Genomic DNA, 21,804 nt, shown 5'->3' on the forward strand with positions numbered 1-21,804 from the left:
CCACTGTAGCACCGCGTGTTTCTTGATGGAAACACATCAGTACAAATAGTGCTGCTCTGCACCATGTCTCTAACTCTGCTGCAGTCACTGTTGCAGATGTGTCATCTTCCGCCTTATCGAAATGACACAAATGCGTTCTTTCAACCTACAACTGAAGTGTGATAAACCTCATTATAGAAAGTAAAGTCTCTTCTAAATGCGTCTTCCTCAAAAACTATGGAGCACAGAGAGATGACGCACGTGTCATTAATGCACGTAAATGTGTGAGTGACTGCAACGCCTTAAATTTGAGATATCAGCCTTTATCTCATGTGTCAGCATCCTGCCATCAGCTCATCCGGGCGCACCCCCCCCCACTCTGTACAGTGTGTATATAAAGAGGACTCACACACCAGTTTCATTTGTTCACCATGTGTGAGCGCAGTAGTTATAGACATTCACACGTCCATTTAGTAATTTATTACACCCTCTTCTCCAAAGTGATCTACGATCCAGAGTGCATTTCTCTCACAGATAAATGCACAGCTGTAGACACTCAGTCCAGAACATTCTTCACACTAGTAGCTGCAACTTGGCCTGGTTCGGGCATTCGGGCGTGCCTCAAGCTTGGCGCTGAACCTCAGCAAGTCTCTTGTCAAGTTCTTCGGTAGCTGAAAAAGCAGAGAGGACTGCATCGGTGGTTTTTCCTGATGCGATGGTCCTCTCAAGGTGTTTGGGGTCAACTTTCTTTCAGAATGTGGCGCCAGGGCCAATTGGGAAGAATGCTTTACCAAAGCCAGATGGAAAATGGGTTTGTGGAGGACAAGGTCCCTCACTTTAATAGAAAAAATATTGGCGCAGAAGTTGGACATCCTCCCTACATTGCTCTGCCTTGCACAGGTGTACCCCTTGCCTCGCATGATGTGGAGAGGCCTTACAAAAGATGTTTTCAATCTCGTCTGGGGGGGGCAGGTACGAGTATGTGAGGAGAGAGGTCATGTACCTTCCGAAAGAGGAGGGAGGGAGGGTTGTGCCTGACATTCCTCTTAAATTGGATTGTCTCGTCTTCTCCCAGTTATGTAACCGACTGGCAGCTCCGATCGAGCTTCCCCACCAGTACTTTGTGCGTCTTTGGTTGGCCCTTCCGATGCGCCAGTTGGTGAAGTCCTGGTCCAACACCAGGCCGAATGACAAGAGATGGCCCGATCACTACAGCCACGCTGTAAAGTGGAGTAACACCACAGCAGGGCCTTGTATAAGGCCATGGTTGAGAGGAGAGGAACTCGAATTCTTCTGGGGCTCGAGGAGGGCACGTGGGGCAGGATTCAGCCAAAGGAGCTCAACCAATATCTGCAAGATTTGAACTGGCGTTGTCTACAAAGCAGATTGCCGGTCAAAGCAGTCCTGTACGAGCACAAATTGATCACCCACTCACTCCGCCCACGACTCCAGTGTGGCAAGAGTGAAACTTTTGAAACTGCGGACAGGTGCGGGAGGTCTGGTGTTTGGTGACTCGCTGTGCAGGAAGATCGATCCGCAGATGGTTTTGACGTACGACAAAGTCCTGAGGGGATGGAACCCTGGTGCTCAGAAGGCAAGAACCCAGCTGGTCCAGACAGGGGTAGACTTGGGCGTCCAGAGAGTGTATCATAAAATCCGGGCCAACCGAACGTTTAGGATGGAGAAAGTTGTCACTCACTGGGGTTACTTAGAAGCCAAAGAGAGGTGGAAGGGCCTCTTTTGGCTGTAACCCCACAGGTTTGTGGCAGATCCTCCATCCTGGGGTAAGTAACACACGTCCTTTCGCACTTACAAAACACCGCAACCCCTGTTTTTGGTGAATATAAGTGGTGCGTTTTGTGGTGTGTTATATGTTTTATGTTAGGTGTAGGGTTTCTAATTTTTATGGCACGTTTTATTTATTTTGCACTATTTTATGAATTTATAGCACTGATTGCACTTCCAAGTAGTCACTTATGAATTAGTACACATGTGGTGTGTTTGTATTAATTTATTTATTTATTGTTATTTATTCACTTTATTTTATGTTTAGTGTAGTGTAGGTTAGTTTGCTGTATGGGTGTTTGTTAGTTTCTTTAATTTTGTATGTGCATTTGTACCATTCACCTATTCTGCTAAAATGTTAATAGGGGAAATGTGTTGTGAAAAGGAAAACACCCAAAGATGGTAGGTAAGGTGTATGGTAACACCCTGGGAACAGGCCAGGGGACCACTTCTCTTGAGGGGTGAAGTTACCAGGTAAGTTCCTTGTAATTATTTATGATTTTAAGCCTTGGGGTATGTTTTTTAGTGTTTTCAAGGTTCTGTCATGCACTATTTACATTAGTTGGTCTACAGTGCTGGAACTGTAAACACTGTTCAGTCTTTTTCACTTTTTCTTTCATTAAAAAAAAACAGTTTTAACAATGCACCTATTCCTACTGCTGGGAAATATGCTTGTTTATTTACTGAAGTGTAAATAATTATTTTTTATTTGTTAAGTAAATTTACACATTACACAAAATTTACTTGAGTCAAAGTAAAAAATAAGGTAAAAAAAATCACTCACTGCTGAAGTTATTTTTATTCAAAATAAGCTTTTTAATGGTATGAATCCTAGCAATGTTAACATACACAATATGCAGCTTTTAACAACCTAACTTTTAAAAGAATTAAATCTGCTGAACAAATCAAATTAAATATTAGACTACTCAAATAAATATAAAACAAATGAGAGTGATAGGTGTTAACTATCAGAAGAAATCACTTTTTTCTAAAGCGATGGAAAATTCAAGGTATACTGACTTGTACATTAACATGTTCACATACATTTCGTTTATGTCATAAGTTTCCCTTCAGTGAAAGAGTGCTAATAACTGGTTGCAAACCCGTTTGTAGTTTCTTGTTCTTTATTTATTCTTTTTTTCGGTTCAGTAACACCTTCCTTGTACTCGGAACTGTAAACACTGTTCAGTTTCTTTCATTTTTTCTTTCATTAAAAAAAAAAAGAAAAAACAGTTTTAACTGTGCAATGCACAGTTAATGCACTTCAACAAAGTGCATTTTGCTAAAGAGCTTAAGTTCACACCCAAAACTTTTAAAGAAGTTTACCTGACAACACAACTTTGCTGTTGCACATCACTCAGATAGCTGCTTGTAGAACTGTGAGTCAGATAAGAGACACACAGATACTCATGACAGATGGAGCGATGCAGATTTATACAGCCACTAGGAGATCAGGTGAGAAGGGTGACTCAACAAAATGTTCTGAGACCCTTCTTGAAGCCTGGAAGGGACTGTGGAATTGTGAGGTAGAGGTGCAGTTTATTCCACCACACTGGGGCTACAAGGGAGAACATTGTCTTTCAATTTGCAACTTTTCTGAGCAGGACCACCATGACTATTAAGAATAACAAAAGTAAACAACTAAGAGTCCTGCAAAATTTTCTTCAAATTTACAGTACAACACTGTACTACAGGACATGCTTTGGAGAAAAGCATCTTTTAAGTGAATAAGTGTAAATTTAAAGGTCAAGATCCTGATGATCCTCTGGTATTCAACATCACAAGAGTCACAACACTCATAGTAATCATTTTCAGATACATATACATTTCTGTGGGGCGCGGTGGCGCAGTGGGTTGGACTGGGTCCTGCTCTCTGCTGGATCTGGGGCTCCGGTCCCGCTTGGGGTGCCTTGCAACAGACTGGCGTCCCGTCCTGAGCGTGTCCCCTCCCCCTCCAGCCCCACACCCTGTGCTGCCAGGTTGGGCTCTGGCTCCTTGTGACCCCAACTGGGACAAGCGGTTCAGACAGTGTGTGTGTGTACATGTACATTTGGGGGATGCCTGCTAAAAAGGAAACCTCTAACTTCTGCAATGTAAGACTATGTTTGACAAAATATAACACTCATACATTAATGTTTTGGTCATACACTGTCCTGTTATAAATAACCATATTGGACTCTTCACAAAGTTTCAGTTTGACAAATGTTTAAGTGCTTTTAATTTTTTTTTGACCAAATGCAATGAACAGTTACCAGTGTTTGGTCATATAACATGCTGATTACATTCATCTACAGGGGCATGGTGGTGCAGTGGTGCAGTGGGTTGGACCAGGTCCTGCTCTCCGGTGGGTCTAGGGATCAAGTCCCGCTTGGGGTGCCTTGCGGCGGACTGGTGTCCCGTCCTGGGTGTGTCCCCTCCCCCTCTGGCCTTATGCCCTGTGTTGCCAGGTTAGGCTCTGGCTCCCCGTGATCCTGACTGGGACAAGCAGTTCAGAAAATGTGTGTGTGTACATTCATCTAATGCTTTTCTTCAAAGCAACGTACAATGTTAAGGTACTTACAATACTTTACCCATTTGTACAGCTGGGCAATTTTTACTGAAGTAATTTGGGGTAAATAGCTTGCTCAAGGGTACTACAGCTGGGATAGAAATAAAGTCTGCAACCTTTAGGTCTCAAGGCAAACATCTTACCACTTCAACAGGTACTTTAGATTCTCATTAATCTGTGCAATTACTATTTCTGATACAAAAACTGCTCCAGCTATAGCTGCAGTTACAACATAAGCCCAGCTCTGACACTTGGAATCAGATACACTCTTTCCCTTCTTGAGTGTGAGCAATCCTTTGGACTCACAACTGTAAAAATAAATAATACATTTTTGTAAACAAAATGCATATGAACAAAAACTTATGATTTAGAAAGGTTCGTAATAGAGTCAATCCAGTGCAACAGTGACAGTCTTACTCTGTGTGTGGTGTACAAGATGTATACGATCCATCGGAGTAAAATTTTTCAGGGCAGATCTCACACACAGTGTCAGTAGAGTCTGTTCCTATAATAGTAAAACAAAGAAAATATTTTTAAAAATTTTTAAATGGAGATTGTCACATACTGAGCTGTGATGGGCATGCTGGTAACAAAGATTCAGCAAGATGCTGGCAAAAAATACTATCAAAATACTTAATCTTGTTGCTGCTGCTGCCTGTTCACATGCATTTCACTTTGTACCGTTACAGTGTTTGTTTTGGTCCAGTATGTCACTTAACATTTTCTGTTTCAACCAGGTAGGATGCCAGGAAAGGCCTACACGTATCCGTTTGTCATTGACCATTAACATTTCTTTTATTAAAGTATTGTAACGGCGCTGAGGGCAGTTGTACCAGCATCGTGTAAATACTTGATATTAGTGCTCATGTGTACATAATTGTGTGTGTGTCTTGTGTTGATTGGTTGTTTTTTTATTTATGTTCAGTGTTTGAGAAGGGAATTCTGGGGAGTTCTGGGGGTAGCCCCTCAACCATGGGGCACAGTAGGTGGGCTGGGAGTGACCCAGGGGGTTTCTCCAATGTTCTGTACTGTCTGAAGCATCTTTGTTAAGTTCTCTGGCCAAAATATTTTGAAGCCAGAAAGGGATTGTTATGGGAAAGATTTTGTCTTGACAATGTGTTTTATGTAATTGTTGCTTAGTAACTTTGTTGACCAACTGTAGGACAATGGTGTTGGGTTTGTTTGATTGTGGATTTTAATGTATTGTTTTGGTTGTGTGTTATTAATAACTTTATTAAATAAAGTTTGGAAAAAAAAAAAGAAAGAAGACATATACACATTCAATAAAGAGCATGCTCCTTTTACTCTGACTCCTGAATCATTTTCTATTGTAGTAGCTCCATGGGGGGATGCTGCAGTATGACAAGTACATGCAGTTGGTTGTTAAAAGTAAACACATTTATTGTCATTTTTAAAAATCATTTTTGTAGTTTCTTTGCTTACTATTCAGCAATTTAACATCTTTGTTGCACTGGTTAGCCTGTATTGCAAACCAGGAGGAATGAACCACTCGGTGAATTTCTCGGTGGGAGTTCTTGTTTTACTCTGTAATGGGATAAATGCGTTTATATATTGTAAGATAGGGTTATTTATAACAGACAAATGTTTTATATGGTTTGTATGTTTTTGTATTTATGTTGGGTGTTATTTCTGGGGAATTTGTATTTTGGAATTAGTTATTGAGGCTGTTATAGTGTAGCCAGAAGGGTGGAGTTACTGCTATAAAGCTCGTATTTGGTCAGTAGTTAGGAGACTTAGAGGCACTCATACAGAAAATGAGAGAGCTGTGTATTGTTGTTGGTGCAAGGGGTTTAAGCCAATGGCACATATGTCTTATTTTCTTTTGTAACTCGATGTTTCTGTTTGTATTTGGCTGGGGTTGGAGTGTTTTATTATTATTGAAGATCATCTTTTTAAGTGAAGAAAAAGGGTCTCCACCATTGCCTCTATCCATCGTCCATACCCTCACAGAGGTTCTATTACAAATTTGCAAGCTTACAAATAAAACAGATGGATTTTAAATAAAACACACGAACACATCAGACCAGGGTGTTTGATGAAGTGTCCAGGTTTGCAGGTTGTGTGTTTCTGTGCTGCTCTACATCCTCCCTCATAAGGATCAATACAATAGTTCCCTTCCAGGGCTCCACACATTGTGTCTGAAGAGTTTGTACACTCCTCCACTGTCTTTAAAGAAAGACCTATAAAAGAAAAATGAAGAATATCCATGATAGATTGTAGAATAAATTTAATTAGTCGAATTTACAAAAAAGTGGTTAATTTGAAATATGACTTCTCACCTTGGTTACACCCTGTACAGGAGGTGCACTTAATGAGATTATTTGGTTTATCAGTGAAAGCAGATTTAGGACATGGAGCACATTTTGTTTGGTCAGAGACTGTACACTCTAGGTCAACATAAGATGCTAAAGGAAACTGTATGATGGTAAGCTGTTCAATAATGATGTCTTCCAATGAAAAAAAATGTGCAGGCGATCTTGAAACTTTCATAAGCTGCAATATAATAAAACATGGCATACCAGGAGCACACATAGAGCAACATCATTTATCTACTTAGAATTCATCCCAGTTACAAGTACAAGAGTGAATTATCAGAAGAAACACTGCACATATCCAAAGAATCTGAAGAGAAGCACCAAAGGTTACTTGAAATGTATAACAAACACAATTACAGGTATGGTCTCTTCAGGTTTCAAATCAAAATACAATAAAGAAACATTCTTAAATTAAAAGTGACTATTCAGCAGACAGCTGGTACTGTAGTGGTTTGAATTGCTCCTGTTAGACCCCAAAGGCTGCTGGTTCAAATACCACCTCCAGCAGTAGTACCCTTGAGGAAGGTACTTACCCTAAATTGCTCCAGTAAAATTAAAGCTGTATAAATAAGTTAATCATTGTAAGTAGCTTAACACTGTAAGTTTGCTTTAGAGAAAAACATCAGATAAATGCGAAAGAGCTATTATTATTTGGCCTTATGTTTTTAATAACACTACACTGGGGGGGTGCGATGGTGTTGCGAGTTTGGCCGGGTCCTGCTCTCCGGTGGGTCTGGGGTTCGAGTCCCGCTGGGGGTGCCTTGTGGTGGACTGGCGTCCCGTCCTGGGTGTGTCCCCTCCCCCTCTGGCCTTACGCCCTGTGTTACCGGGTAGGCTCCGGTTCCCCGTGACCCCGTATGGGACAAGCGGTTCTGACAGTGTGTGTGTGTGTGTGTGTGTGTGTGTGTGTGTGTGTGTGTATTACTTGTATAGATTTAATAAATGGCAGTATGGAATTGATTTCCTTAAGCTTCTGCTGAGATAAAAAGCTAATTTTAAGCAGTTTCAGGTATTTTGAAGTGTTTTCATTGAACAATGACAAATTTTGTTCATTTACATTTTAAAATTAAAATACAAAAATATTTACCATTTTTAGAAGATTGAATTTGTTTTGCACATAAGTTGCTGCTACTGTTACAACAACAACAATAACAACGACAATAATAATCCCAGCTAGAAGGGGAATCCAATTCTCTCCACACAGAGAATCAGACACACTGTCTCCTAGTTTGACTGTGGGAAGTCCTTTGGATTCACAGCTGTGAAAAAACATTTACAGATATATATGAGATTATACATGATAGAAACCAATAGAATAAAAGAACTTTTAATATTTAAAAAAAATGTTCATGAATGAATCAGTGCATTGTACTGTAATAACACACTTACTCTGTGTGTGGTGTACAGGATGCAGAAGATTCAACAGAGTAAGAATTTTCAGGGCACTTCTCACACACAGCGTCAGTAGAGTCTGTTCCTACAGTAGTAAACAGAAAAGATGAGAAATACATGATGTACTGTTTCATTTTTAATGTGCAATATATTAGTAGTGAAAATGTGACAAAGGACATCAGACCAGGGTGTTTGATGAAGTATCCAGGTTTGCAGGTTGTGTGTTTCTGTGCTGCTCTACATCCTCCCCCATAAGGATCAATACAATAGTTCCCTTCCAGGGCTCCGCACACTGTGTCTGAAGTAGCTGTACACTTCTTTACTGTCTTTAAATGAAGACCTGTGGGGGAAATAGGCAGTAATAACACTAATAATGACAAGGTGTAGTACAAAGTGCGCACCAACAATCTCTTGTGTTTAAGAAAATATGTTTACTTGTGGAAGTTAAAAGAATAAAGTCTGAGAAACGTTTCACGTATAAACAAAAAATAAAGAGCTTGTCGCTGTGACACAGGAAATCTCACCTTTGTCACACACCGTACAGGGAAAGCAGTGAATGAGACCATTTGGCTTGTCAGTGAAAGTGGGTCCAATACAAGGGACACATGAAGTACTGCTGTTTCTTGTACAGTGTTTGTAAACTCGGGTTCCTAAAGAAAAGTAAAAACAGGTTCATTTAACTTTTCTGAGTGATACCCTTCCCCTAATAAGAATATGCCGTGATAATATGGGAATATTTAAATCACACTTTGCATTAAAATGCTGCAATGAAGCACAACTTACCAGGAGGGCACATAGGACAGCATTCACCTTTTATTTCATATTCAGCCCGATCACATCCAGAACAGAGGTCATAAGTAATAATGAAGAAAGATATAAAAAATTTCTAGAAAGAAATGTGAAATGGTTCAGTCATTTGCAATGTAACAGTTTCAGGTATGATCTGCAGAGGTGTTACATTAATCACTAAACATGATAAACAAGGAACTGTAAATTATGTGGGAAAGTTAGCAAATTATTTACTTTTTGGTAGAACATAGTGCAGAACTCATCCAGGTTTTGACAATTGTCCACATTACATCAGAACATCTCAATAGGAAGCAGGTTTCATTCAGTTCCCATTGCAGAAGTGTGGAGGTCATTCAGTAACCTACGGAAGAAAAGATGCCTTTTTAATACATAGTTGGTCCCTGATTTATGATGGAGTTATGTTGCGTGAAACCCATCATAAGTCAAAAATGCATTTATACAGGTAGCAGGGTGGCACAGCAAGTAGCACTGCTCCCTCACAGGGCCTGGGTGGAAGGAGAGGATGTGGGTTCGATCCCTGCTCAGTTGGTGTGGAGTTTGTATGTTCTCCCTGTGTCTGCACGGGTTTCCTCCCACAATCCAAAAACATGCTGTTCAGGTGTCCCGGTGTAAGTAATGTATCTAGCAGAGTAAGTCACCCTGGTGAATAAGGTGTATGAGCTGGTAACACTACATAGTATCCATTATAAGCTGCTTTGGAGAAAAAGTGTCTACTAAGTGAATAAATGTAGTACACCTAACACTGCTTGTTTTGTTTGTGGTATAATGAGCATTCCAGACATGGCTGAGTTAACGTGGCTTCTTTATTCCGCCATCTTGCATGAACACACATCAATTCCTCCTACTTCGTAATCAAGTCACTTATATATTTTACATATTCTAATTGAATACATCACCCTACTAATACACACCTCTGCATGACAGACTAGGAGATGTGGATTGCTGCCGCCAATCACTTCAGTGGTTCTCAACCCCTTCCTATGGGACCACTGTGCTGTTTTTTCCCTCTTTAAAATAAAAATAAACTATTGAGGTGTTCCCTTATGCATATGGAACATCAACAGCGGTAAAGCTGTGTTGAGTTTATTACACAGTACAGTAAACAGATAAAAATTTTGTACACTTTCTGTTCAGTCTGAACTTCCTCAGCTGTTCATATTAAAACTGGAAGTATTTGTGACTCGATGGGGGGGCGGATTCCAATATTGTTTATCAGCATCGCAGTTTGTTCAGTATTGAATTGAGTGGCCAAGTTCAGTATTTCTAATTTTCTCTCAAAAGCGGTCCTATCTTAACAGTAACACGACACACACACAGAGTTGTTCGATGCAGCTGGTTAGAGCGAGAAGGTGGTAAAACGAGGTGAAAAACACACAAGTAAGAGGAGAAAATAGATAGATAGATAGATAGATAGATAGATAGATAGATAGATAGATACCACAAGGGAAATTATTATGTTACAGCAGCAGAACACAACAAGTCTAAAAAATACTTGCAATATTAAAATATATATATAAACATATAAAAGAAGTGGAAAAATACAAGATAAAAATAAAAATATAAGTATGTACAATTATATATACAGTTGGAAGAATAAAAGAATAAAAAATATATTAAATTAATAAATTAAAACTATGTAGTGCTGAGGACAATAGGACATTGAATCGCTGTTATGGAGGGAAGTTCAAGTTGCGCACTGAGTCTGTGAACCGACCGATTTTTCAGTTCCGTGTTTCGGAGTGAAGCGCTGCGAGGAGCTACGAAGGTGGTATTACAGGTAAAGCAGGGTAAACTGGGGTGGAGTCAAGAAGCGGAGGTGGAGACGAATCGCATTAAATTCATCATTCGTCGTCGCCGGTGGTAAAGATCCGGGCTGGAAGTGCTGGTAAAACAGCTGCAGGACGTGGAGCAAGAAGTTACTGTAGTTACTTTGTTTCGTCCTCAGATGTGTTACATTCCGAGTGCGAGCGGATCGTGGACTTTGTACAGTTAACAGTGTCGTTTGAGGAGGTTATTGGAGCGGAAGAAGTGAGAAGAATACAGTACTGAGTGTGAGTACTTTTAACATGAACAAAATACAAAAGAAAACTATTAGTAATATTTCCAACCGGAGTTCAGAACAGAGCAAAACAACTGTCTGAAGGGAAAATCAAAATGAAACCTACATTCCAGACAATGAAAATTAATTTCCATATTGAAAGGTAGTAATGTATTGTGCAGATTTTTCTTCCAATAGCCCAAATGTGTTTCAAGTAAATTTTGGTCACCCTACATTGCTGTGTGTGTGTGACAATCGATTGTTTTTTTTTTTTTAAACCAACATGTTACTGTTTGAAAGCCATGATGATCTTCTGAGTTGCCTTCAGAAAGTTAATTAAACTAGTGGTAAAACTGTGCACAACTGACTGTAAAAGGTCAAAAGTGTAAAACGTAGTACTTTTACACACACACACAAAATGTCTGAACCGCTTGTCCCATACAGGGTCGCGGGGAACCGGCGCCTAACCCGGCAACTCAGGGCGTAAGGCTGGAGAAGTAGGGGACACACCCAGGACGGGATGCCAGTCCATCGCAAGGCACCCCAAGCGGGACTCAAACCCCAGACCCACTGGAAAGCAGAACCTGGCCAAACCCACTGCGCCACCACGCCCTCCGTGGCGTAGTACTTCACATTTACTCCAAAGCGACGTACATCTCGAGAAAAAAATAAATGACAAAGCAGAAATACGAGGGGCGCGGTGGCGCAGCAGGTTTGGCCGTGTCCTGCTCTCCGGTCGGTCTAGCGTTCGAGTCCCGCTTGGGGTGCCTTGCGACGGACTGGCGTCCTCCCCGGATGTGACCCCTCCAGCCCTTCCCCGTGTTGTCGGGCTCGGCTCCGGTTCGCCGCGACCCCGCCTGGGATGAGCAGCTTCACCCTGTGTGTGTGTGTGTGTGTGTGTGTGTGTAAGCAGAAGAGAAGATGCCGTAGTGAACACTAACATGTATATGAACCTCATAGATTCATACACAGCACATATTTTATTTTTGTTTATAATTTATTATAGTGATTCTTACCTTGAATTGTTACATGACGCCGAATCCTCCCGTATCGCTCGATGCCTGTAACCGAAAGTGCAAGTTTTAACTAGAAATTATCTACGCGGTTACAGAGAAATACACACACACACACACACTTCCGGAACCGCTTGTCGCGGGGAACCGGAGCCTAACCCGGCAACTCAGGGCGTAAGGCTGGAGGGGGAGGGGACACACCCAGGACGGGACGCCAGTCCGTCGCAAGGCACCCCAAGCGGGACTCGAACCCCGGACCCACCGGAGAGCAGGACTGCGGTCCAACCCACTGCGCCACCCCGGAGAAATATAGTTCTCTAGAACACAGCTACTATATTCCAGGCAATAATATTTCAAGTTCCCCTTAACAAAGATCAGACCCGCTGTAGACTAAAACCTGCTCCGGTTTCCTACCTTTCGCTTTTATTAAATGAAGCTGAACTCCGCCTCAGGACGATATTCAAGACGTCTCCCACCACCAGTCTTTCTCTGTTTTTTTTTTTTTTTTTTCCATTATCATCGTATCATACAGTTTTAAGCAGACCACAGAAGTGCACCGTTTATTTTCACTAAAACAGCCCAGTCGCTCCGATAGTAAACTGTGTGTAAATGTGGACTCGAGTTATATTGTAATATTTACTACAGCGGCTCCACCTGCTTTGGACGTTTAAGTTTAAACCCACTTTTAGAACTGTCTCACCTTCCAGGCTACCAGTCCTATTAGCATATTCTAAAGTAAACAGCATAGAGTATAAAACTTGTTCTGTTTAGTCCTTCTCCGAATTCTGTTATCAGTGTGGTGAAGTTCAACCCCTCCCGTATGGAAATTCTTTCACTTTCATTTTTAAAAATTAAATTACAGAACTTCAAGACAGTAATTTTTGGGAAATGCACCAGTTAGAATTGGTGGATTGTTTAGAAATATACAGAAATTTCTATAGTTATGGTGGGAAGTGCTGAATGCCAAATGCAGGAACTGATGATGATGGACAGGGATGGCAAACAATGATAGACAGCGGACCTGTACTCAGAGCAAAAATACAAATGCAGAAAGGCATAAAATGCTGTAAACCTGTAAAAGGACATAACACAGACAATGTCCTCCCCTGGAAGAGTCCCAAGAGTTCAGTGAACATCTACTGAACAAAAGCAATATATTGAGGAAATCAGCTGGTGTAATCCTTGTAGTGTTCTTGGGGTTATAAGACACTTTTAACTTTTTCACATTTAAGCTCCGACACAGACATTTCTTTAATACCGCTTTATTATGCGGGTGCCGCCATGTTGGTTTTTTATTATACCAGAACGAGGGAATATGAAAGAAGAACCTCCCACTACATCCCCCTCATTATACAACGGGAACAAATATCACATTAAACAAAGTTACTTACAAACTTTGAAAAGATCTTTCAGTTGGAATATACAACTGCAAGGCCCATCAATAATATCCTTCAACATAACGATGCTTTCACAAAAGAAATGTACAAGCTTACTCTCCCCCCAAGTTACACTGCTAAAAGTGTGAACATAACTAATATACATAACATAAGACAGCAAGAGTTTGTGCCTTTTTACGTCTTCACAATGGAACAGAAATATTCTAAGAAAATATCAGTAAAGTTACCTAGGGGCAGACCGTCTTACTCATGTTGAGATCTTTTCTTTATCGTGTTGTGTTCTTTTCCTTTATTGATATCTGTCTGGTTTTTTAACGGTACGGCCAGATCGTGTACGGATCACATCAGGGTGATTTCCCACCTCGGTTTTGGTAAGCGGGCACTCTTGCGTGGTATCATCAGTGATCTGGGGTGTGTCACTTTGCGATGTGGTTGAACTTGGTGGTGGGTGCGCTTCTCTCAAGTGTCTCCTGTTTCTCCTTAGCGACGCGCCGCTGGAAGTCTCAACAACATATGACCTTGGTTCTGGGCATTGAGTTATGACTTTCCCTGGAGTCCAGGTTTTCGTAGAATCGTCCAGGACCCTCACTTCTTGGCCTTGGTACAGTGGTGGAAGTGGATCTTTCCTGGCATGGGCATCATACTGGTGCTTCATCGTCTCATTTCTCTGCATGAGCCTGTGTTTGACATTGTCATCCGTGTCTCCTTTTCGTGATGGCAGAGGGGTGGCAATAGCTCTGCCAAACAGCATTTCTGCAGGGGACGGGAGTTTATTGTCAACTGGAGTGGCGCAAATATAAGAGCCTGTGATATGCTTTCTCTGGCTTTTATGCACTTTTTAATGCACGATTTCACGGTTCGGACTTGGCGCTCGATAAAACCGTTGGGTTGGGGATAGTGGGGCGACGATGTTGTGTGTGTTATACCCCATTCTTTGCAGAAGTTAGTGAATTCTGCTGCTGAGTATTGTGGGTATTGTGAGTATTGTATCGCTAACGAGGAGGCAGATCAAGGTTCCGCATCAGCTGGTTGTCTGACGCAGCCTTTTATGCTGTAGTCTGCGTTGCGTCCCAGGTGTTCCGTGTTGGCCTGGAGGTGTGGGCGTGGCACTGAAACATGTTGTGAAATATCAGACAATGAACTGGAAAAAACATATTAGAACAAAAATGATCTTGTTGTAAGGGCCCTACAAAAAAGAAATGAAATGTTAGATTCATTCTATTTTAATGTCAATTTGAATAATTAATTTCATTGTTAATGGGAAAACTGATGGTAATTTGGTCAATTTTTAATGGACAGTCTGTAAATACAAAGTCATTACTATTGTCTTACCTTGTTTACTGGAGTTTTTCTTTGAACAGAACTGTGATTTGTACAGTGTTACTCCTCCAATTGCTAATAACAAAATTACTACAACTACAGTTCCAGCTATCACAGAGCCTAAATTCTTCTCTCCACACTGAGAATCAGACACACTGTCTCCTGGTTTCACTGTGGGAAGTCCTTTGGATTCACAGCTGTGAAAAAACATTTACAGATATATATGATATACTTAAGATACACACATTTTCAGAACCGCTTGTCCTATACAGGGTCGCAGGGAACCAGAGCCTACCCGGTAACACAGGGCGTAAGGCCGGAGGGGGAGGGGACACACCCAGGACGGGACGCCAGTCCATCGCAAGGCACCCCAAGCGGGACTTGAACCCCAGACCCACCGGAGAGTAGAACTGTGGTCCAACCCACTGCACCACCGCACCCCCTCTACTTAAGACCCATTGAACATAAAATTAGTTGCATTTGTCTTATGCAATTAAATAAAAGCTAAAGAGGTAATGACAGATTTACTCTGTATGTGGTGTACAGGATGTACAAAATCCATCTGAGTAGGAGTTTTCAGGGCAGATTTCACACACAGTGTCAGTAGAGTCTGTTCCTGCAGCAGTAAAATGAAAAAGAAAAAAAAATTACTTACTGATGGAACACTAAAATCAGTTACATAGCCACTACTCCTGTATCATATGTGAATGTTTGTGTACTTTATTAAAATTAAAAAAAAAAAAAATAGAAAGGTTATCAGGATTCATCTATCCTGCGTTTCGTGCACCGAGTCAAGCGATGAACATCGGTGCCATCAAGTGGAAAGTAACAAACTGGGTTTACTGAAGAATCACACGTCTACAGCCATGTCTCATTCTCTTAATGTCATGTACAAATTGTATTTTTGCTGAGATGTACATCGCTTTGGAGAATAGCATCTGCTAAATGAATAAATGTAAATGTAAATATGGAAAAAGTCCAGTCAGACCAGGGAGTTTGATGAAGTGTCCAGGTTTGCAGGTTGTGTGTTTCTGTGCTGCTCTACATCCTCCCTCATAAGGATCAATACAGTAGTTCCCTTCCAGGACTCCACACGCTGTGTCTGAAGAGGCTGTACACTCCTTTACTGTCTTTACACCAAGTTCTGGGAAGAAATTTAGACAAGAAAATGAAGTTACATTTATTCAGTTTGCAAAGAAAGGCAAAGACTCAATACGTGTTCCTTAAACATTTAACAGATTAAACCCATTTTTAAAGTAGAAAACTTATTCTTACCTTGATGACAGGTTGTACAGTCCTTGCAAATACGACGTCTGTTTGGTTTGTCGTCGAAAGTGAATCTGATACATGGTACACATGAAGTATTGCTGTACACTGTACAATGCTTGTAAACCTTAGTCCCTACAGAAAAATGAATGTGTACTGATTATTTCACACCTTTTTCCACATGAGATGTGCCTATGATCGACAAATCAAGTATTTGTACATTGTATATCAGAGGGACTGCAGTATAATAAAGCATAACTTACCAGGTGAACACATGGGGCAACATTTTCCATCTATTTCATATTCACCCAGATCACATGGAGAACATAAGTTAGATTTTAAAATCAGAAGAAACACTGCAGATATCTGAGGACAGAAGAAAATATTTCAGTTTAAATATTATGTGAGGGTATCAAATAAATGGTGGCGTATGTTGCAAACCATTGAAGCCGTGGTGGTGAAACCACAGGAAGCAGAGAATTAGATGTATACATGTTATTAAAGGAGACTCACCTTTACATTTATTTATCAGATACTTTTGTCCAAAGCGACTTCCGATGAACTCTACGTGGTGTTATGAGCCCACACACCTTATTCACCATGGTGACTTACACTGCTAGATACACTGCTTCCAATGGGTCACTCATCCAGACATCAGCAGAACACACTCTCTCTGTCTGTCACTCACACACCATGGGGGAACAAGCATTGTAAGAAATAATAGTTTAAGGGTTTAATTATTAAACATAGGAAAAAAAAAACATGGACAATTTATCCTCTGATTGGAGAATATCAATATCATTCACATTGTAATCACATCCATATCCATGTTTTGTGGTGACACCTCTGCTGCCTTCAGACTGACCCACCTGAGTGGTACCTTGTTAAGATGACTGTTCATCTGGGATGTTAATCAGAAGATGTTTTCAGTGTGAATTTCCTAAAAGGCTCTGCTCTCAGATATAAGTTTCCTTGGTGTTATATTTAGAAATTTGTGATCTTTTGTGAGTACAGCTCCAGCTAACGTCACTAATTTGTGCAATAATGTAAGATGTTAACCAGTTTACTACTGTCCCATGTGCTTGTCGCTTATTAATGAAGTTGAATGGAAATCTAAAGTTGGCCAGATTGAAGATTAAACCTAGCAAGTGTAGGAGCTTGTCGATAGTTAAAGGAAAGTTTTTTTTTTTTAAACTTTATTGAATAAAGTTATTATCAATAATACACAACCAAAACAATACATTAAAATCCACAATCAAACAAACCCAACACCATTTTCCTACAGTTGGTCAACAAAGTTACTAAGCAACCATTACATAAAACACATTGTCAAGACAAAGTCTTTCCCATAACAATCCCTTTATGGCATCAAAAAAAATATAACTGACCCATGTCTTCCCCACACCAACATACCAAAAGGACTGCCCCCCAGTAGCAGCTCAACCGAAGTCATCATCATAATACATGCTTTCTTCAAAACACATAAAATACTTCTAAATTACACCATAAAACTTGATCATACCCCTAAAAACAGACAAATAAATACAAAACAGACATACACATGAATAATCATCAGTATAAAACTCAAAGTGCACAGGAACACATGATAAAACAAGGCCACACACACACACACACACTTTTGGAACCGCTTGTCCCATACGGGGTTGCGGGGAACCGGAGCCTACCCAGTAGCACAGGGCGTGAGGCCGGAGGGGGAGGGGACACACCCAGGACGGGACGCCAGTCCGTCGCAAGGCACCCCAAGCGGGACTCGAACCCCAGACCCACCGGAGAGCAGGACTGTGGTCCAACCCACTGCACCCCCGCACCCCCGCACCCCCGCACCCCCCCCTAAAACAAGGCCATTAAAATCTATAAATGAAACACTATACAAATAAAACCCAGATAAGTTAAAAATGTTAGTTAAAAGTGCATAAATCCAAACCACTAAAAATCTGTGAATAAATACTACACAAATAAAAACCACACAAACAAATATAAAAGAATAAATATACAAAGGGGTAAGATACAAGTACAATATGTTTTAAAGAAAGTTTATCGCAGGAGAATTTCCAGATTGATGGGGAAAAGATTCCATCAGTGGCTGAAAGGCCAATTAAGAGCTTGGGTCGATGGTATGATTCCTCACTAAGCGAGAGGGAGCAGGTTAAAAGATTAAGGGAGGGTGTAGTGCAGGCAATTAATAGGATTGATAAATCTTTTTTTGCCAGGGAAGCTGAAGGTTTGGTGCCTTCAGTTTGGTTTATTGCCTCGTATTAGATGGCCGCTAACTATATACGAGGTCTCTATGTCAGGGGTTGAAAGACTGGAAAGGGTTATGAGCAAAGCTATTAGGAGATGGTTAGGGGTTCCTCATTGCTTGAGTAGTGTGGCTTTGTATGGAAAGGGGGGTTTTGGAGGGGAGGGGAGGGGAGAAGCAGGGAGAGGGAGGGGGAGCGTCAAGTATAAATGTTGAGTATGTATAAACATACTGCAGCACCGAGGCGTCAGCGCATGTGCATTGCGCTTATTTGTGCCGTGTGTGTAGAAATAAAGCTGACATGTTCTGTTCCACTGAACCTCGTGTGCACCTGGTTACTTCATGGATTGCAGACATAACAACTGGCGACGAAGATGGGATACTTACAGTAGGACGGGACCCTGAACATGCAGACTCCACAAACTCACTGTATCATTATTTACCCATTTTTACTCCTCAAGAAAGTTCCTGAACCATACAACAGCAGGAGGTGGGATTCAAACCTGCACCATGAGACCAAAAGCAGCAGTTCCAACTACCACACACTACGAAAAAAAAAAAAACTTACTGTGTTACACTACAATATTTACAATTATTTGCTTTAAATCAGGACACCAGATTCAAACCTGGGTCTATCAAGTGCAAAGTAGCAGCACTAACCACTGTTGCACAAAAGTCAGGCACCACAAGTGAGTAACAACCACCAACCATCGAGTGATTGATAGATTGAAAGCAGGTGCGCTAGATATGAGTGGTTGTGCCCTCTCGTGGTCAGTTGGGGTAATGCGTCCTGACAATGTCAGTGCCCCAGTACAGTACCCATAAACTGACACTCCACTGAACTCATTCCACACACCAACTCCCACACGGAGGGATTCACTTGGGAAAATAAAGCAATTGCTGCAGATACTGAAATAAAAGTCCATTTAGGACACTTTACATGTGTATGTAGTGTGTGTGTGTGTGTTGTACTTTGTATGCTTCTGCAAATGAACAGAATTTCACACTTGGATAAAGTTTCATTCATTCATTCATTCATTCATTCATTCAGAAAAGAGGTCTGGGTTTTTTGACTTCATGTCTGCTTCACTATAACCACAGGGAACAAAGAGTGAAACTGGACAAACCTTCACCAAATCGCCTTTTGTCGGAGCATCACAATAATTTCTTTAAGTCATCCGCGGTTTGTCTTTAGCTATTATTTACCTTGTGTCATTTTTCCTATACTCATAACTCAGTATGAAGCACAGTATTTTGTTTGATCAGTGCACATTAAAGCCAGAGAGACAAGTTACAGTCATACCTCAATTTGGTACAGTGTAGACATCGAGTCCTTCGGCATTATAATAAAACTGTGTGAGAAGCCGGGTGGCTCCATTCATTGTGTGATAATGTTTCCAGCATCCTGGGCCAACCTGCAAGCGGTTGGGGGGGGCATGGAGACAAATTTAATTCAACATTTCATACGTCATGGAGTTTGAATTAAAATAATGAAATTACAAAACTGAAACTGCGTTACATAATCCAGTGAATCAACAGAATATGTTACTCTGCTGAATGGATGAATAGGAAGTTTCACCAAAATTTGATTTACATTTACATTTATTCATTTAGCAGCTGCTTTTCTGCAAAGCGACATACATCTCAGAAAAATACAATTTGTGTATTATATTAGAAGAAAGAGACATAGTTGCAGACGTGTGATTCCGGAGTTAGTTTGTTTCTTTCCACTTTATGCACCGTTGTTCATCACATGATTAGGTGCATAAAATTCTGATTTCCAGCAGAATTATCTCACTTTTAAAATAAAACAAAATATTCACTCTCAGCCTCTATGACTCAAATTTCAAAAACCAAATAAAAACTGGTTTAACATTTTGGTGCATCCACTGGAAAAAAATATGTAACAGTTTTATTCTGATGCTCCCTGGAAGCAAAGGTGAAAAAACTGTGGTGAAACGCCTGTAGCAGAAAGAGTAAAATAAAAATGAGGAAAAAATTTCATTTTCTGAAATTAATCAATTCAATTATCGGTTATCATCTGATTAAAATTTAAGTATATTTTCCAGACTGAAAAAGCTGAATAACTTACATCTTTTTACTGCCATGCCTGGTTAATTGAAATTGGAAGATACTGAGAATACTGAAACAGTACTTACACACATGAATGCACACACCTGTATTTCACTGTATATACAGGAAAATGCTTCAGTTCCCCAATGCATTATTAAAAATAAATACATTAAAAGGAACAATGTGTAATCAGTCCAAAACTGTACTTAACAGATACCAGTGAATTTGTGCTTAGATTCCTATGACTGGATCTTATATAAACACTTTTGCCCATATTTATGATGATGGCGCTTGATTGATCATATTCCTAAAACAAATTTCTTCTCCATAACTTGGATCAAAAGTACTTGTACATATTACCATAAGCAGGTTTGAGATGAGTTCAAAACTAATTATTTTAGTCACTTGCTGTTTTAACATGATTGTACAGCAAAAACTCCTCTTTTTAAGATTTATATATTTAGTTCATACTTTTCTCCAAAGCAACTTACAATTATTTACCCGTCTATACAGCTGGGTAATTTTACTGGAGCAATTTAAGGTATGTTTCTTGTACAAGAGTAGTACAACGTGAGGTGGAATTTAAACCCGTGACAGCTCCAAACAGCTCTAAGCACCACCCTACCAGCTTCCTCACCGTTTTTGCTTCACATAGAAGTGAAAAAAAAAGGGGAAGGTCTGAGAAGAACTGAAACACCACAGGAAAGTCCCTGGTCCGCTGCGCGTGACCTCACTGACGGAACATCAGTACGAATACTGCTGCTCTGGACCGTGTCTCTGACTCTGCGCACTCGGTTTTCTCACTCATCTCAGGTGTCACACATGTCATTTCCCACCTTTTCTAAATGGCCCAAACGTGTTCTTTCAAGCTTCAGCCGAAGTCTGAGTAACAAACCTGATTATAGAAAGTAAAGTGTCTAAACAGTACGGAGGTATGGTGGCGCAGTGGGTTGGACCAGGTCCTGCTCTCTGGTGGGTCTGGGGTTCGAGTCCTGCTTGGGGTGCCTTGTGATGGACTGGCATCCCCTCCTGGGTTTGTCCCCTCCCCTTACACCCTGAGTTGCTGGTTTAAGCTCTGTTACTCCCCAACCCTGTATGAGAGGTTCAGTGGGTGTGTGCAATGGTTTCAACCTTTACCTCAAATCTCAGCATGCTGCCATATTGCAGTCAATTCATCTGGGTGTTTCCCAGCCCCCACAACACTCCCTACTCTGAGGTGTTCAGGTGACACCTCGACTGGTGATGAAACGTCTGCAACCTAAATACCAAGCCCGGCGAACTGCTGAACACCTCAATCAACAACCCGAGTTACGAAGACCACCGATCTTCTCGATGATTTCCAACTCCCTACTCTGGTACAGTGTGTAAATAGAAATGATTCACACACCAAGTTTGTTCATCATGTGTGGGCACAGTGATCATGTCTGACATTTAAATATGTATTTAGTAGACACGCTTTTCCAAAGTGACATACAACCCACAGTCCGTTTCTCTCACAGATAGACACACAGCTAGAGACACTCGGTCCAGAACATTCCTCACACGAGTAGCTGCAGGTAGAACTGCAATACGTAGAGTCCCCAACGA

At 40.9% G+C, this 21,804-nt stretch overlaps 2 protein-coding genes across 2 annotated transcripts in view; both read right to left on the reverse strand.

The window, feature by feature from the left end:
* The window catches only part of LOC108922356 (tumor necrosis factor receptor superfamily member 5-like), a 533,457-nt gene that overhangs the window by 21,109 nt on the left and 490,544 nt on the right, over positions 1 to 21,804 (reverse strand). The window lies entirely within an intron of this gene.
* LOC114909233 (tumor necrosis factor receptor superfamily member 14-like) lies at positions 601 to 12,024 on the reverse strand. The gene is made up of 8 exons (XM_029247060.1): positions 11,905 to 12,024; positions 9,064 to 9,190; positions 8,824 to 8,926; positions 8,565 to 8,690; positions 8,225 to 8,380; positions 8,038 to 8,125; positions 7,736 to 7,907; positions 601 to 726 (listed from the first exon to the last, which is right to left on the reverse strand). Exons 2-8 carry the CDS (start codon positions 9,076 to 9,078, stop codon positions 601 to 603), a joined length of 786 nt encoding a protein of 261 aa, XP_029102893.1. The 5' UTR covers positions 9,079 to 9,190; positions 11,905 to 12,024.

The sequence above is a fragment of the Scleropages formosus genome, chromosome 2, assembly GCF_900964775.1.
Source record: "Scleropages formosus chromosome 2, fSclFor1.1, whole genome shotgun sequence".
In the NCBI taxonomy this organism is placed as follows: domain Eukaryota; kingdom Metazoa; phylum Chordata; class Actinopteri; order Osteoglossiformes; family Osteoglossidae; genus Scleropages; species Scleropages formosus.

Coding starts and splice junctions, on each gene's coding strand:
- LOC114909233 (XM_029247060.1), bottom strand. Junction 8,691..8,823: donor CTGTCCTATGTGCCCTCCTG/GTAAGTTGTGCT, acceptor ACTTTTCTTTAG/GAACCCGAGTTTACAAACAC. Junction 8,126..8,224: donor ATACTTCATCAAACACCCTG/GTCTGATGTCCT, acceptor TTACTACTGTAG/GAACAGACTCTACTGACGCT.